Source organism: Pseudophryne corroboree, chromosome 3 (genome assembly GCF_028390025.1).
Source record: "Pseudophryne corroboree isolate aPseCor3 chromosome 3, aPseCor3.hap2, whole genome shotgun sequence".
NCBI lineage: Eukaryota > Metazoa > Chordata > Amphibia > Anura > Myobatrachidae > Pseudophryne > Pseudophryne corroboree.
This window is the reverse complement of record NC_086446.1, coordinates 228,429,574-228,447,683: the sequence shown is the minus strand read 5'-3', so window position 1 is coordinate 228,447,683 and position 18,110 is coordinate 228,429,574. Positions and strand designations below refer to the sequence as shown.

General features: G+C 49.0%; 1 protein-coding gene across 3 annotated transcripts in view; it reads left to right on the top strand.

Annotated features, from left to right (window-relative positions):
* Positions 1 to 18,110, top strand: part of PREX1 (phosphatidylinositol-3,4,5-trisphosphate dependent Rac exchange factor 1) — a 454,902-nt gene that overhangs the window by 189,202 nt on the left and 247,590 nt on the right. For all 3 annotated transcript variants that reach the window (XM_063958866.1, XM_063958867.1, XM_063958868.1), the window contains one exon: positions 4,379 to 4,501. In XM_063958866.1, coding sequence (XP_063814936.1) covers positions 4,379 to 4,501 — 123 coding nt within the window. The remainder of the gene's footprint in view (positions 1 to 4,378; positions 4,502 to 18,110) is intronic.

Here is an 18,110-nt window from a genome sequence, read left to right as displayed (position 1 = left end):
GACAGGACCTGTTGCAACAGGGGCCCTGTCTGTTCCAAGACTTACCGTGGCTGCGTTTGACGGCATGACGGTTGAACGCCGGATCCTAACGGAAAAGGGCGTCCCGGATGAAGTGATTCCTACGCTGATGAGAGCTAGGAAGGATGTGACAGCAAAGCATTATCACCGTATATGGCGAAAATATGTTGCTTGGTGTGAGGCCAGGAAGGCCCCTACAGAGGAATTCCAGCTGGGTCGATTTCTGCACTTCCTACAGTCAGGTGTGACTATGGGCTTAAAAATTAGGGTCCATAAAGGTCCAGATTTCGGCCCTATCCATTTTCCTTCAAAAAGAACTGGCTTCACTGCCTGAGGTTCAGACGTTTGTAAAGGGAGTGCTGCATATTCAGCCCCCTTTTGTGCCACCAGTGGCACCTTGGGATCTTAACGTTGTGTTGGATTTCCTGAAATCCCACTGGTTTGAGCCACTTAAGACCGTGGAACTAAAGTATCTCACGTGGAAGGAGGTCATGCTGTTGGCCTTAGCATCGGCTAGGCATGTGTCAGAATTGGCGGCTTTGTCATGTAAAAGCCCCTATCTGATCTTCCATATGGACAGGGCAGAATTGCGGACTCGTCCCCAATTTCTCCCAAAGGTGGTATCATCGTTTCATTTGAACCAACCTATTGTGGTGCCTGCGGCTACTCGGGACTTGGAGGACTCCAAGTTGCTGTACGTAGTCCGGGCTTTGAAAGTATATGTTTCCAGAACGGCTGGGGTCAGGAAGACTGACTCGCTGTTTATTCTGTATGCACCCAATAAGCTGGGTGCTCCTTCTTCAAAGCAAACTATTGCTCGCTGGATCTGTAGCACGATTCAGCTGGCTCATTCTGCGGCTGGATTGCCGCATCCTAAATCAGCGAAAGCCCATTCCACAAGGAAGGTGGGCTCTTCTTGGACGGCTGCCCGAGGGGTCTCTGCTTTACAGCTTTGCCGAGCAGCTACTTGGTCGGGTTCAAACACTTTTGCAAAGTTCTACAAGTTTGATACCCTGGCTGAGGAGGACCTTGTGTTTGCTCATTCGGTGCTGCAGAGTCATCCGCACTCTCCCGCCCGTTTGTGAGCTTTGGTATAATCCCCATGGTCCTTACGGAGTCCCCAGCATCCACTAGGACGTTAGAGAAAATAAAAATTTACTCACCGGTAATTCTATTTCTCATAGTCCGTAGTGGATGCTGGGTGCCCGTCCCAAGTGCGGACTTTCTGCAATACATGTATATAGTTATTGCTTAATAAGGGTTATTGTTATGAGCCATCCGTTGAGTGATGCTCAGTTGTTGTTCATACTGTTAACTGGGTAAGGTTATCACAAGTTGTACGGTGTGATTGGTGTGACTGGTATGAGTCTTAAGGTGCATACACACGGAGCGATATAACTGAGCGATTTTGACTATATAGTCAAAATCGCTCAGAAAGTTAGTGCAGATCGCTCCGTGTGTATACAGGCAGCGATAGCGATGCGCGTCCCCGCTAGGTCGCTATCGCTGGGAAAAATAGTCAGTGCAGGCAAGTCAATTTTGGCTATGTCGCTGCAAAAGTTAGTCAAAATCGCTAATACTTTAAGAGGCCAGCGATTTTTCCCAGCGATAGCGATGTTGCAGGCGGCGGTGGTGCGGGCGGCGGCGGGTTGTGGCGGCGGTGCGGGCGGCGGCGGGTTGCGGTGGCGGTGTGGGTGACGGCGGGTTGCGGGTGCGGGCGGGTTGCGGTGCGGGCGGCGGCGGTGCGGGCGGGGGAAATTTACCTTTATCTTGCAGAGTTTGGCAGCGGAGCGGTACCAGTTTCAAAAATAGCGCCTCAGCGTCATTTTTGAAATTCAAGATGGCCGCCGCGAGCCAATCACGGCTCGTCGCGTCATCGCCCCGCCCCCTCCCGCTGACTTATATAAGTCAGCGCGAGGCAGCGGCTTTCAGTCCGACGGCGGAGGAGGAGCGGAGAAGAGCTCCTGAAGACTGAAGACGCCGTGGAAGTCCTGGATGGGCGGCGGCTATGCAAAAGAGCTTAGCAGCCGCCGCCCACCAGGTGAAGATGCTGGAAGTCCTGGGAAGGCGGCGGCCATGCAAAAGAGCTTAAAGGCCGCCGCCTCCCAGGTGAAGACCCAGTTTAATAAAGGATTTTTTAAAGAATGTGTCGTGTTTTTTCCCCAATATTTTCTTTACAGGTGGACTACAGGTGCCAGCGGGCCCTTTATGTCCGGGCATGCTGGCACTTGTGGTTCTCTAAGTGCCAGCATGCTGGGGCAGGCTTGCTGGGACCTGTAGGCCACCTGTAAAGAACAATATTACTATTGAAAGGCTATCAGCCTCCCATCCACCGCCCACAGATGGGGGGGACAGCCTCGGGCTTCACCCCTGGCCCTTGGGTGGCTGGAGGGGGGGACCCCTTGATTTAAGGGGTCCTCACTCCTCCAGTGTACCCCGGCCAGGGGTGACTAGTTGGGGGGGTAATGGCACGGCCGCAGGGACCAATATAAAAGTGTCCCCCGGCTGTGGCATTATCTCCCTGGCTAGTGGAGCCCGGTGCTGGTTTGAAAAATACGGGGGACCCCTATGTCTTTTGTCCCCCGTATTTTTTAAACCAGGACCGGACGCAGAGCCCGGTGCTGGTTGTCTAAATATGGGGGAACCCTACTCATTTTTTCCTCTGTATTTTAACAACCAGGACTGGCTCAAAGAGCCCGAGGCTGGTTTTACATAGGAGGGGGGACCCCACGCAAATTATTTTTTTAACTTTTAGCTATTTAAATACCAGCCACCCTGTAAAATCGTCCTATATATGACACTCATCCCCTTATTTAAATGAGATAGTCAAAATCTCCCATAGCCAAAATCTCTTGCATAGTTAGACAAAATCTCTGGTAAAGTTAGTCAAAATCTCCTACTGCCAGTTCAAGGGAAAAGTTAGTCAAAATCTCTCATAGTCAAAATCTCTCCGTGTGTATGCACCTTTACCCTGGATTCCAAAATCCTTTCCTTGTAATGTCAGCTCTTCCGGGCACAGTTTCCCTAACTGAGGTCTGGAGGAGGGGCATAGAGGGAGGAGCCAGTGCACACCAGATAGTATCTAATCTTTCTTTAGAGTGCCCAGTCTCCTGCGGAGCCCGTCTATTCCCCATGGTCCTTACGGAGTCCCCAGCATCCACTACGGACTACGAGATATAGAATTACCGGTGAGTAAATTCTTATTTTTTCCTAAAAGGAGTTCTTCATATGCAGCTGCCCATCGTGCCTCCCACAGCTCAGTGGGACCTTAATGTGATTCTGTCCTTTCTTCCATCTGACTTTCTCACCTAGAAGACAGTGATGTTATTAGTATTGGCGCCTGCCAGATGTGTCCCCTTATTTGATTTTTCATGAAGACAGGGCGGAACTCATGACCCGTCCTCAGTTTTTGACAAAAGTGGTTTCAGCTTTTCATGTCAATCAACCCATTGTGGTTCCGGTGTTGTCTGACACTTCCGTTGGACCAGAGTCCTTGGATGTGGTGAGGGCTCTGGAGATTTATGTCAAGAGGACGGCTCATCATCGGAAATCTGATTCGCTGTTTGTCCTTTATGATGCCACCAAGATTGGTCATCCGACTTTAAGCATTCAGTTGCTCGTTGGCTCAGGTTGACCTATACTTTGGCGGCTCTGCCTTTGCCGATGTCTATTCAGGCCTCAGTGCTTCGATTTCTGCTTACCTAAGTAAGTCTTTGGTTGGCCCTCCGTTGCGGTCCCTTTATGTTTGGATAGTTTACTATCCTGGTTTGGTTGGTGTTGCTATCCTCTGTTCGGGTTAGCGCCCTCTTTTCGGTTCTGGTTGTGTGTTGGCTTGTTGCCTCACCGCTGTTGGATTGGTTTCTTCTCTCATGGTATGTCCGTCTCCTCGGGCACAGTTTTCCTAGACTGAGTCTGGTAGGAGTGTCATAGAGGGGTGGAGCCAGCACACACATACAAACACTAAAAGTTTTAAAGTGCCAGGCTCCAGTGGACCTGATCTATACCCAATGGTACTAAAGTACAGATACCCAGTATCCACTACGGACTAGGAGAAAAGGAATTACCGATAGGTATTAAATTCCTATTTTTTTTTTACCTCGCTAAACTTCACTTCCAATCGAATTCCCAACATAGAGGTAGGAGGGCCCTGCTCGCAAGCTTATAACTTATAGGGTCTTTTGTTTGTTATTATATTTATAACTTGTTTGCCATTTCAGTACTGATTCTGTAGTATTTGCAAACTCTACATTTACAGTACAGATATTAAACTGTTGTGAATAAATATGACTTTCATGATCTTCGATGATCTGGTTTATGCTAAGTGAACATTTCCTCATCTCACTGTCTCTTCTTCCTCCAGATTTTATTCTCCAACATTGAAGACATTCTTCAAGTGCATCGGGAATTCCTGGAAACGTTGGAGAGCAGCCTCCAGCCCGAACCTCAATCACAGCACGAGCTGGGAAATGTTTTCTTGAAATTTGTGAGTAGCAAATGTTTCCCTCGTTATCTGTGACCAGCAGCTTCCTCACCATTTGTTTTTTTGTACACATTTCTGAAATTTGATCCACTGCCGGCTACACTTATCAACGTGTAACCTGCTCCTGTAATCCTAATCAGCCTCTTGTTAGTTTATACAGAGGAGTCCCCATGGTGGGAAAGTTAGAGACAATGTGCATACTGATTGATCCATATAGTTCTTTAATACCAAGCGAACCGCTATTTTTAGCAGCTGTTTGCTTCACATGTGTTATTAACCCTTTACTGTTCAGTAGAGAATATGAATTGCCGTTCTAATAACATACAATCTACAGCTTTCGACCCACAGAGATAATATACTATGCAGAAATTACTTCCGTAGTCCAGAAGACAAATATAGGAGTTTTAAATAAAAGATAATGTATGTATACGTCATGGATAATCTGTACATTGTGTGGAAATTATATGTTTAATCTTATCTTATCTATTGCAGATGTAGTTTCAATCTGTGAAATAAAATACATTTTGTTTTACAGGTGATTTTTACACATAATAGGCGGGATGTAATGCAGCAATTACTTTCAAGGCAAAACCATACCTTGTAAGTGATTGCCGCTTAAAAAAACATCCGAGTTCGGCCAACAACCCGCACGGCTGTCTGGACCTGGTTCAGTATGGTATGCCGGCGGTCGGGCTCCCGGCGACCAGCATACCGGTGCCGGGAGCCCGACCGCCGGCTTACCGACAGTGTGGCGAGCGCAAATGAGCCCCTTGCGGGCTCGCCACGCTACGGGCATGGTGGCTCGCTACGCGTGCCACGCTATTTTATTCTCCCTCCAGGGGGGTTGTGGACCCCCACGAGGGAGAATAAGTGTCGGTATGTCGGCTGTCGGGATTCCGGAACCGATATACTGTGCGCCGGGATCCCGTCAGTCGGCATACTGAAGACCACCCGCCTGAACCGGGTGACATTACATCCCGCCGAATGTTTGAGTCATAAGCAGTGCTCTGGATAAGGATTATGACAATATCTGACTGTAGGCTTGTCTACCCATGTGCTGTTTTTACCAAATGACTGAAAATCCAGTCACCAAAAGTCTGCTGTCATCTTGCAGAAAGCACTGACAAACTCGGTGCCTTGCAGCCGCTCAGCGTGAGAACCAATGGTGCTTTGTCAGCATAACTACTTGCCTCACAGAATTCTTAGCCCAGCTGCACAGTAGACTCATCCAGGTCTAAATTGAGGGTCACATGGGCCTGGGGCTAAAAGTTATCAAGGGCCTATTATAAGAAGCAGAGGAGGTGGGTATAACCAGAGCCACGTGGGTGTGCACACTCCCTACACTATCAAGTCTCAATGACTCTCTAAATACGTAAAAGTAAAACAGTTGCATCATTTTAGGAGGAAAATAGATATATATTTGTAATACTTATGATTCATGGCTGACTGTGTGGTCAGCTGTACAATGGGTCATCACCATGCTGATGGGCCTAGGGTTCAGAATTAATGTGAACAGAGTACATTAGAGTCAATTTTGAGAAAAATTGAACTGTAATTAATTAATTAATTATTGACTTTAATAACATAGATATTGCCACTGTAAGATGGCAGTTTTCCGTGTTGGACTGGCCCACAAGGGAAATTCCCCGTAGGCCCCACTTCATGAGCACACACCCACTCCTGTACGGGCTTCGGTTCCAGATTGTGCACTTATATGACACATTGTTACTCTATTAGAGGGTCAGTTACCTGGTGGAGCAGCCTTTTATTGTATAGGATGGGCAAAAAATGGACTTGGTTCACTTTAATTCTGAACACTCCATTTATGTGGAGGCCTGGGTCCCATCCGCCTCATTATTAGTCAGGACCTTGCCTCATTTGTACCTAGTTTGGAGACCACAGATGGTGACATATAGCAGCCATTGTCTGTCCTTATTTATTGCCAGTTTCAGGTCATATGGTGATTGTGATTGGTTGAACACACGTGTAAGTAAACCCAGATATATCACAAGAGCTCAGTCTTATCTAGTTGTTCTATGCAAGATCTTATCAGGAGATGGGTAATACTTAACCACTTGCCTGGCATGGTTGCATCAGATGCGACCATGTCTGCAAGTGCTCTATCTGACCTGGTCGCATAGGATGCGACCAGTCAGATAGAGAGTGTTAGCAGCAGCAGGGAAGGGAAATTTCCCTCTGCCTCCCTGCAGTCTCCCCTACTGATTGCCGTGCTGCGGTTCACTGCTGATCGGTCAGCACGGCAGTATCCCCGCCCCTCCAGCGGCTGCAGACAATTGCAGCCACCGGGGAGTGTAAATTAATCCTCACAAGCCACCCGCAGACAGGGCCGGATTAACAATGGGGCGGATGGAGCTGCAGCTCCAGGCCCCCCATTGAAAACAGGCCCATAGGCTCCCCTGCAATGCAGCCAGTGTTGACAGGAAAGAAACACTGTCTGCATTGCTTTGTCCCCACAGTGGCCTGCACTCACCTCTTCAGTGGGTTGGCTGCCGCAATTGGAGCTCAGCTCCGATCAGGCAGCGTTTGGTAACCTGTACTACTGATGCTGCACCCCCTGCTAGTTCTGCGTGGCTGGGCTCTGCAGCACTTCCTCATACTGCAAGCCCCACCCACTCCATGACATCGTGAAAGGGGCGGGGCCAGCACTCGGCACTGCTGCTGCTGTCATGTCATACGCTGAGTCAGGAATAGGTAGGAGACAGAAGTAACAAGGGAGGGAGAGTAAAGAAAGAATACAGGTAAAGAAAAGTAATGTACCTGAGACAGACATTAAAGTAGGTGATGAAGGTATGTTTGAAAAGAAGTAAAAAAAGATAGATACTCTAACTAAGAGATTAGAAAGAAAGGGAAGTATGTGATGTGAGAGATTCAGTGATCACAAAATACACACTACAGGCATTTTGTGACCCTGATTTTAAAAATGAGCGGGTCCTGCAGGGCATGCTGTGTAGCCAGTAACAATTTTCAGCGTCTGTCACCGCCGCCAGCTATCTCTTCCAATCGCCGCCTGAGATCTACGGCCTCCCCTCTCTGCTTACCAGAGCACACTGCCGCTATACAATTTATATCAGGTGTGACTATATGCACGTTGGGGGAGAGCTTGTCGGTGTGACCTGGTCTGTGGCATCTTCACAGGGAGAGCTTGTTCGCATGACCCGGGCTGCGGCATCGGCATGGGGAGAGCTTCTTGGCATGACCCGGGCTGCGGCATCGGCATTGGGAGAGCTTGTTGGCGTGACCCAGGCTGCGGCATCGGCATGGGGAAGAGCTTGTTGGCGGGACCCGGGTTGCGGCATCGGCATGGGGAAGAGCTTGTTGACGTGACCCGGGCTGCGGCATCGGCATTGGCATGGAGAAGAGCTTGTTGGCGTGACCAGGGCTGTGGCATCGGCATGGAGAAGAGCCGGCAGATCACGGTGTTCGGCAGCGCTTTCTGCGTGGTGATCTTCCTCTACCTGATGCTGGACCGGGGCAAGTTTGACCAACCAAGAAACCCAACAAAGAGGTGACCTTCTCCAAGGTGAGAGAGGTGCCCACACCTGGTATGTGTTAACCCTTATATCCTGGTTACTGCCCATTTCTTGGTGTTGCGCATTACATAGTTACTGTGTGCCTCCTGTACCTGATAGGTTATGTCTTACTGTTTACTCTCCTCACAGCTAAACTTACTGCCTCCCTGTGCCCTACACAGCATCGCTCAATATTTATCTGTGTCTCCCAATGTATTCCGCACTGGGTATCCGGACTCCAGGTCGACAACAAAAATGTCGACACACCTTAGGTCGCCGCCAATTGGTCGACACACCTTAGGTCAACATGGAGAAAAGGTCGACAGGAACAAGGTCGACATGGAAAAAAAGTCGACATTAGTTTTTCACGATTTTTTTCTTTTTTGGAACCTTTTCATACTTAACGATCCACGTGGACTACGATTGGAACGGTAATCTGTGCCGAGCGAAGCGAAAGCACCATGCCCGAAGCATGGCGAGTGAAGCGAGCCATGCGAGGGGATGCGGTGCACTAATTGGGGTTCCCGGTCACTCTACGAAGAAAACGACACCCAAAAAACATAAAAAACTCATGTCGACCTTTTTCCATGTCGACCTTGTTCCTGTCAACCTTTTATCCATGTCGACCTTTTATCCATGTCGACCTAAGGTGTGTCGACCAATTGGTGTCGACCTAAGGTGTGTCGACCCTGAGTCCCAGACCCTCCGCACTGTACCCCACACAGTAACCAGCAGGTACGGAGCACTGTTTTTATGGTTAGGGAAATTTTGGGCAGCTGCTCAACAAAAAGGCCGATTGATCGGTTCTTTACATGGGCACAGAGTGACTGTCATAAGTGGTCCCAAGAGCCCCAGGGGGCTGGTATAGATTGGCCACTGAGAATAGGCATGCGAACATGCCTAAGTCAGCCACCCATGGGCTGATGCACTGTAGTGAGTAAGCAGACATCCAAAGTAGTCCCTCCCATCCCCATCCTCAGGCCCACACCTTCTTACCCCTTATGCTACCTGGACTGCATCACTCTAAACTTCTCCAGAAGCTGCTGTGCACACAAAAACCTGAGCAAAGATAAAAAATAAAAATGTAGTGTGGGGAGGCAGTGGAGTGTTGTGTATAGTAATGTATTGTGGTGAAGTAGTGCAATTATAAAGTGTGAGGGAGAGAGTGAAGTGATGTAGTGTGGAGAGTTAGTGCTGAGATGTAGTGTGGGAATGTAGCATAGTGATGTAATGTGGGGAGGCAGTGTAGAATAGTGGTGAGATGTAGTGTAGGGAGGTGGCGTAGCAATGTAGTGAGGGTTGGTAGTGCAGTGATATGGTGCAGAGATGTAGTGTGGGGAGGTAGCGTAGCGATGTAGTGTGGGGTGGTAGTGCAGTGATATGATACAGATATGAAGTGTGAGGAGGTAGCAGAGTGATGTAGTGTGGGGTGGTAGTGCAGTGATAACGTGCAGAGATGTAGTGTGTGGAGGTAGCGTAGTGATGTAGTGTGAGGTGGTAGTGCAGTGATATGGGGCAGATATGGAGTGTGAGGAGGTAGCAGAGTGATGTAGTGTGGGGTGGTAGTGCAGTGATAACGTGCAGAGATGTAGTGTGGGGAGGTAGCGTAGCGATGTACTGTGGGGTGGTAGTGCAGTGATATGGTGCAGATATTGAGTGTGAGGAGATAGTAGAGTGATGTAGTGTGTGGAGGTAGTTCAGGGATATAATGCAGGGGTGTAGTGTTGGGAGGTAGTTTGGGTATGTATAGTGCTGGGATGTAGTGTGGTGAGGTAGCAAAGTGATATAGGGGGTCATTCCGACCCGTTCGCACGCTGCTGTTTGTCGCAGCGGTGTGAACGGGTCAGTTCTGCACATGCGCGCCGGCCACAATGCGCATGTGCGTCATTGCCCAGCAACGGCCGTCGCTGCGCAATGACAGAAATAACGAAAAAAGCGATCGCTGCTGCGATCGCAAGAAGAGTGACAGGCGGAAGGCGTTCCGGGGCGTCAACTGACCATTTTCTGGGAGTGGAGCAGTGAACGCAGGCATGTCCAGGCATTTGGAGGGCGGATCTGTGACATCAATTCCGGGACCTTCATCGCTGGATCCATCGCACAGGGTAAGTAACTGCAGGGCAAGTCTTGTTTCACACAAAACTTTTTTAGCATAGCAGGGCTGCACAAGCGATCGCAACACTGCTATGCTAAAATACACTCCCCAATAGGCGGCATCTAGTTGATCGCACGAGCAGCAAAAAGTTGCTACGTGCGATCAACTCAAAATGACCACCATAGTGTAGGCATGTAATGCAGTGATATAGTGTGGGGAGGTTGCATAGTGATGTAGTGTGGTGAGGTAGTTCAGGGTGGTAGATATAGTGCTGGAATGCAGTGTGGGGAAGTAGCATAGTAATGTATTGCAGCAGTGGCGGAACTACCGCCAGTGCAACCAGTGCGTTGCACTGGGGCCCGCCACTGTCTAGGGGCCCAAAGCAGCACGGCATGTAATGAGTCAAACTGACTCATTACATGCCACTGTGTGCTGCGGGCAACAGCCACCCGCAGCACACAGCCACCGCCGAGGACAGGAGAGGAGCAGCGGCTACGGGGGTGAAGGAGGGAGCCACAGCAGCGCACTGTAATTGGTAGAGGCGCTGCTGCTGTCCCTTTCCTTCCCCATAGGCTGTCCTCCACCGCTGTGAATGCTGGGAAGTGCATCCCAGCATTCAAAGCGGCGGAGGACAGCCAATGGGGCCCTTCCCTTCCCACCCCTTCCCTTCCCGCCACACCCCTTCCCCACAAAGCCATGCCCCTATATTTTTTTCCGCGCCTACGGCGCGCACTGCCCCTGTTTTGCATGGAGGTGGGGGGACTCCGATGCCGTTTCTTGCACACAGTGAAGGCACTGTTGCTAGGTATCCATTTCTCTGGCCCTGAGCAGGTCCCCCCTCACTAGATCCTCTCCAGGGGTGAGAGGGTGGACTTGGATGGGATGGGGGGGCCCAAAGCATTTTGTCGCACCTGGGCCCACCGCTCGCTAGTTCCGCCACTGTATTGCAGGGATATAGGTCAGAGATGTAGGAGTGATATAGGGGGTAATTCAGAGTTGATCACAGCTGCAAATTTGCTAGCAGTTGGGCAAAACCAGGGCCCTCATTCCGAGTTGACACCAAGCAACTTTTTGCTGCTGGTGCGATCAACTAATATCCGCCTATGGGGGAGTGTATTTTAGCTTAGCAGGGCTGCGTTCGCTTGTGCAGCCCTGCTTAGCTAAAAAAGTTTTGTGCAAGTTAAGAGTAAGGCTGGAGTTACTTACCCTGTGCGACGGATCCAGCGATGAAGGTCCCGGGTTTGACGTCAGACATCCGCCCTCCGTTCGCCTGGACACGCCTGCGTTCGGCCGACCACTCCCCAAAAACGCCATCCAATGGTGAGTATCCACCCCGGAACGCCTCTCCTCTGTCAATATTCTTGCGGTCGCCGCTGCGACCGCTTTCTTCGTAGTCAGTGTCGTTGCCTGGCGATGGCCGTCGCCGGGCAATAACGTGCGTGCGCATTACGGCCCCCGCAGTTGCGCAGTAATGACCCGGTCGCAGCTGTGCAAATGAAAGCACGCTGCGATCGGGTCGGAATGACCCCCCATGTGCACTGCAGGTAGGGCAGTTATAACATGTGCAGAGAGAGTTAGATTTGGGTGGATTATTTTGTTTCTGTGCAGGGTAAATATTGGCTGCTTTATTTTTACACTGGAAGTTCGATTTCAGTTTGAACACACCCCACCCAAATCTAACTCTCTCTGCACATGTTACATCTGCCCCCCACCCCCCCTGCACTGCACATGGTTTTGCCCAACTGCCAACAAATTTGCTGCTGCGATCAACTGTGAGTTAGGCCCCTAGTGCAGAAATGTAGTATAGTGAAGATATGTAATGTGGGGAGGTACTGGGTACTGTAGTGTAGTGATGTAGTATGCCACCACACCACCCTGGCCACACAGGGAGAACTTCTCTGTGGTGATCACACGCCCTGTGGCGGCACACAATAGGCCCTGCAGAAATTTCAGCTCCAGGCCTATGTGGACCTTAATCTGGCACTGCCCGCAGACCCCCACCCCCGTATACCTGGAGGCTGTCCCGGCTTTCAAAATGAAAGCCGCGATGTTCCCGATCAGTGTTTCGATGTTTGAAAAAATATATATTTAAAAAAAAAAAAAAAAAAACTTTTAAACGAAAACCATTTGGGATAGGGTTAAATTCATGTTCTTCACCTAATTCACTCATAAAAAAACCCGACACTTTCGGAGCGGTTTTTGCCAAAATAAAGCGTCAGTTAAGTGGTTAAGCCGCTTACACACTGGAAGAGATGTTCGCTGAGTGATCTAGCACAGACTGCTCATCACGCAGCGCGATGTGTGCTTAGCGAGGAGGGACAACGGGGGGGGGGGGGGAGCCTGCATGCAGATTGTGCCTGCATGCAGGCCAATCTAGTACCAGCGATAGTGACGCGCGTGGCCACGCTTATATATCGCTATGGGGCATACACACGGAGAGATCCGTGCTTAACCTCTAAGCAATCTAGTGAGATTGCTTAGCATTTTAAGCACTGATCTTTCCATGTGTACCCCCCTTTAGCTTCTTAACAGAGCTTCAGTTGAAAAGCAGGTTAATTGTAATCTATGAATTTTATTTATTGTATTTTAACCTTCAAGGTTTACATGCGGAAATGTCTGTCCTAAAACTGGTCACCTGTGGCAAGATATTTCTGATTTTGCAGTCTTCCACACTGGTGTCTGAGGTGTGGCTATTAAATAAGGAGACTGTACTTGTAAAAAATAAACCATACTGCATGAGTTAAAAGGGAGTGGGGGAACATTGACCTTGGATTATCCCAAAACTGTTTTGCAAGTTTCACCCCTCTCACACAGATAGTTTGCTGTCTCACAGCGTTCAAAGGAGTTGTGATTTTCGTGTGCATCGTAAAAATGCTTAGTTCAAAATAAGAGCAATGTGTTAATTTTTGTTAAACAAAACAAAATGCTCACCAAATCATTCCATATGCTAACGGGGCAGGTTGTATGTCACGTGCAAAAAGGTTTAGTGACAGTCGTGAGGATGTCAAAGAAGATGAATGTCCCTGAAGGCCTTGCACGTCAAAAACAAACAAACAAAAATGTGGAAAAGAATGCAATATTGTTCAAATTGACTGACAACCCAGTGTCCGAATGATAGCAGAAATTATAAACATTGACAAAGAAACTGTTAGTACAACTTTTTTCACATTAAGGGCTGTATGTACTAAAGGCAAAATGTGGAAAACCCCCCCCGTACAGGGATTTTACCGCATTTTCATATGTACTAACCTCCGGCCGCTGGGTTTTCACACCCAAGGGTATCGCCATCTTTTGATGGCGATACCCTAGTGAAGCCTATGCGCTTCTTACTGCCAGCTGCCGCGTCCCACCGCCCTGCTCATGCCTCCCCCCCTCCCCCCCCAGTATACCTGTGTGCAGACAGCCCTGGTCCCGGAACCCAGGAGGAGGTGCCCGGGACAGCCTGCTTCTCGGCCTGGGAGGAGATGGAGAGCCCAGGGATGTGACGGAGACCCCCTGCACACCTTCTCACAGGTATCGCGGGGTGCCTCCATCACCGCATTGCGATGTTAGTACATATCCAATTTAGCATCGCTGCGGTAGATGGCGATGTATTTTAATGCATCCCGCCCTAAGATCTTGATGAAAACTTGCCTAAAATGGTTCCAAGGCTTCTCACTGCTGAGCAAAAAGAAAATCGAAAGGCAATTTGTACAGACATTTTGGAACAAATTCAAGCGGATTCGCATTTTTAGAAAAAGTTATTACCTGTGATGAAACATGAATTTTCCAGTACGATCCTGAGACGAACGTCAGTCCCTGCACTGGAAAACACCATCACCAAGAATAAAGAAAGCGTGTCAAAACAAATCTAAAGCTATGTTAATTGTTTTTTTTTATATCAATGGTGTTATTATGGAAGACTGGGTACCAGAATCCGCAACAGCGACTCAACATTACTACAAAAATGTTCTAGTAACTTTGCCGGAAAGAATCAAGAAAAAAGAGGCCAGAGATGTGGAAAAATACTTTCAGCCTCCATCAGACAACGTACAGACCTACACAGCTCTCTCTGGGGGTCATTCAGATCTGATCGCTGCTGTGCCTTTTCGCACAGCGGGCAACCAAGTCATAGTAGCGCATGCGTATGCACTGCAATGTGCACATGCGTCGGACAACAACAACGGGATGGTGCGAAAAATCCGTATAGACGGGTCCACTAGGAACCATGGGCACTATAAGAATTTGATAGTGTGGGCTGGTTCCTCCCTCTATGCCCCTCCTACTAGACTCAGTTTAGAAAATGTGCCTGGAGGAGCCGGTCATGCTGAAGGAAGCTCCTGAAGAGTTTTCTGCATTTATTTTCTATGTTTGTTGTTCACAGGCAAGGCTATTTGCCACCAGCCTGCCTTCTTCGTGGGACTTAGGGTGGGGGAAAACGGACTAACCTCTTGAAAGGTTAATGGTCCCGTTCCCCACTGATAGGACACTGAGCTCCTGAGGGAGCAATTTGCAAGCCCCAACACGGCGAGCGTACATTCCCGCATCACGCCGCCACACCTAACAGAGCCAGAAGAATGAAGAGTGGTGAGTACTGAGCCGGCGTCCCGGTTTGCGGGGCGCCGGCCATTATGGCGGCATGAGGGTACAGAGACGCACGGCTTCTAAACGGGGCGGAATGCGTCTCAAGACACAGTACACAACTGTGTCTCGTTACACTGTACCCAGACTGGCAACACAGCCTTAAAACGGTTTCTCTCTATTTTAAGCACCAGATTCCTCAGCCAGTATAAAAAAAACAGGAAGACTGCACGCCATTGAAGGGGCGGGGCTTTACTATGAGAGGATCCAGCAGCTCACCGGCGCCATTTTCCCTCTACAGTGAACACAGACGTCTGCAGTGGACACAGACGCTGACAGGACAGGGGTGCCCAGCTCCTCCGGTGTGACTCCAGATTACCTCAGCGGTACCGGGGGTCATAGCAGGGGGAGAGCAACTGTTAGTGTACTATGTCCCCTATCAGGGTACTTAGCCTGCGACCCGGCTAAGCTTGGCATTATTGATAAGGGCGCGGTGGGGGCTGGCTCCAAACAACTGTGTGTCTCCCTCAAGGGCTGTTTGTGGGTTAATTGTGCGTAACCTTTTCCTGTGTGTTTGTGCTGTCACATTTACATTATGCCAGGCAAAGAGTGTGTTTCTTGTACAGCGGAGTGTTCCTCTTCACCAGGGGGCTCACTACTGGGTACTCACGGTTCACAAGCTAGCGGGGCTGAATCGGAGTGGGTTAATTCTCTCAAAGGAATGATTTCCACTCTTTCTACAAAATTGTCACGCAATGAGAAAGAGACGCAATACTTAAAACAAACTGTGGATGAGTTTATGAACAGAGACTCAGTCCCCAAAACAGTGTCTCAGTCCCCTTCCATGTGCCCGCAAAAGCGATCTCTGGTCCATATCCTGCAATCTGACTCTGACACTGATGGGTCAGACTTGGAGGGGGAGATGTGGCTCTGTCACAGGGCATAGAGGCTCTTATAGAGGCTATCGGAGATATTCTGCATACTCCTGATAAGGTGTCAGGGGAGAGTGAGGAATCTTATTTTAATGTAAAGAAGAAGTCCTCAGTTACTTTTCCTTTGTCAAAGGAATTGAATACGGTTTGTAGAACCATGGGTTAATCCTGATAAGAAGTTACAGATCCCTAAAAGGTTGCTCTCATCTTTTCCTTTTCCTCTGGAGGATAGGAAAAAATGGGAAAATCCACCGATAATGGACACATCAGTCTCTAGGCTGTCACATAAAATTGTATTGCCTGTTCCTGGTGCAGCCTCCCTAAAATTTAGACTACACTCAAATCATTGTACACAGCCGCTAGGTTGGCTCAAAGACCCACTATTGCATGTGCATGGATTATTAAAGCCATTGCGCAATGGTCAGGTAATCTAATTGAAGGGTTAGATTCTTTATCTAGGGGAGATGTTGTTTTACTCCTGCAGCATATTTAGTACTCTGCAAACTTTATCTGCTATGGCAGTGTCGGCACGCAGGGGCTTGTGGCTACGCTAGACTGCTGACGTGGACTCCAGGAAGGCCTACCATTCACATGAGAGGCCTTGTTCTGAGATGAACTAGACAAATGGATCTCCACAGCTACTGTGGGTAAGTCTACGTATCTTCCTTACGCAGCCCTCCCAACCAGGAAGACTTATTCACCTTCTAAGTTAAGTCCTTTCGGACGGCCAAGTTCAAGGACAAATCCAGAGGTGCTTCTACGTCCACCAGCGGCGCAAGAAGTAAACCACGCAAACCAGCAACTGCAGGTGCTCAGGAACAGAGCTCAGGCTCTGCTTCCTCAAAGACTTCAGTATGACGGTGGACCGCAATGCCTGGAAGGCTGTCAGGTAGGAGCCTGACTACAATTCTTCAGTCAGATCTGGTCAAATTCGTGCCGGGATCCCTGGGTCATAGATCTTATTTCCCAGGGCTACAGACTGGAGTTCCAAGATCTCCCACCTCACAGATTCTTCAAATCAGGCTTGCCAGTTTCACAAGAGGCAAGTATAACTTTACAGCATACCATCCAAAAACTGGTACAGACTCAGGTCATTATTCCAGTTCCACCTCATCTACTAACCATGGGGTACTATTCCAACTTGTTTGTAGTACCGAAGCCTTTATTTAACTGCATCGGTCTTACCAGACGGTAAGTTCCAAGATCTCCCACCTCACAGGTCTTACCAGACGGTAAGTTCCAAGATCTCCCACCTCACAGATTCTTCAAATCAGGCTTGCCAGTTTCACAAGAGGCAAGTATAACTTTACAGCATACCATCCAAAAACTGGTACAGACTCAGGTCAAGACGGTAAGTTCCAAGATCTCCCACCTCACAGGTCTTACCAGACGGTAAGTTCCAAGATCTCCCACCTCACAGATTCTTCAAATCAGGCTTGCCAGATTCACAAGAGGCAAGTATAACTTTACAGCATACCATCCAAAAACTGGTACAGACTCAGGTCATTATTCCAGTTCCACCTCATCTACTAACCATGGGGTACTATTCCAACTTGTTTGTAGTACCGAAGCCTTTATTTAACTGCATCGGTCTTACCAGACGGTTTGGTAAGACCGATTCTGAACTCGTACTTACGAGAGTTCAAATTCAAGATGGAGTCTCTGAGAGCGGTGATCTCAGGTCGGAGGGGGAATTCTTAGTGTCCCTGGATATCAAGGATGTGTACCTTCATATTCGGATCTGGTTGCCTCATCAGGCTTATCTATGGTTTGCACTGCAGGACTGTCACTACCAGTTCCAGGCCCTGCCATTTGGTCTCTCCACGGCACCGAGTGTGTTTACCAAGGTGATGGTAGAGATGATGTTTCTACTCCGCAAACAGGGAGTGAACATAATTCTGTACCTGGACGATCTGCTGATAAAAACGCAGTGCAGGGAGAGGTTGCTGGACAGCATTGGTCTCTCAACCAAACTACTCCAGGATCACGGACTCACAAAAGGTGTTCCTTTCGTTGGAAAAGGCATTGGTAATCCAGTCAATGGTTTGGGATGTCCTGAAGCCAACCCGGGTATCGGTGCATCTGTGCATTCGCCTTCTGGGGAAAATGGTGGCCTCTTACGAGGCACTTCAATATGGAAGGTTTCACGCAAGACCCTTCCAGCTCGATCTGTTGGACAAATGGTCCGGATCGCATCTTCACATGCACCAGAGGATCCGTCTGTCACCAAAGGCCAGGATCTCCCTTCTGTGGTGACTACAGTCTTCTTACCTCGCGCAGGACAGAGGTTCAGAATTCAGAACTGGATTCTGTTAACCACAGACGCAAGCCTCAGAGGTTGGGGAGCAGTCAATCAGGGGGTGCAGCTTCAGGGAAGATGGTCAAGTCAGGAAGTCATCCTTTCAATCAACATTCTGGAACTCCGGGCCATATACAATGACCTTCTGCAGGCCTCTCATCTTCAAGATCGGGCAATTCAGGTCCAGTTGGACAACGTG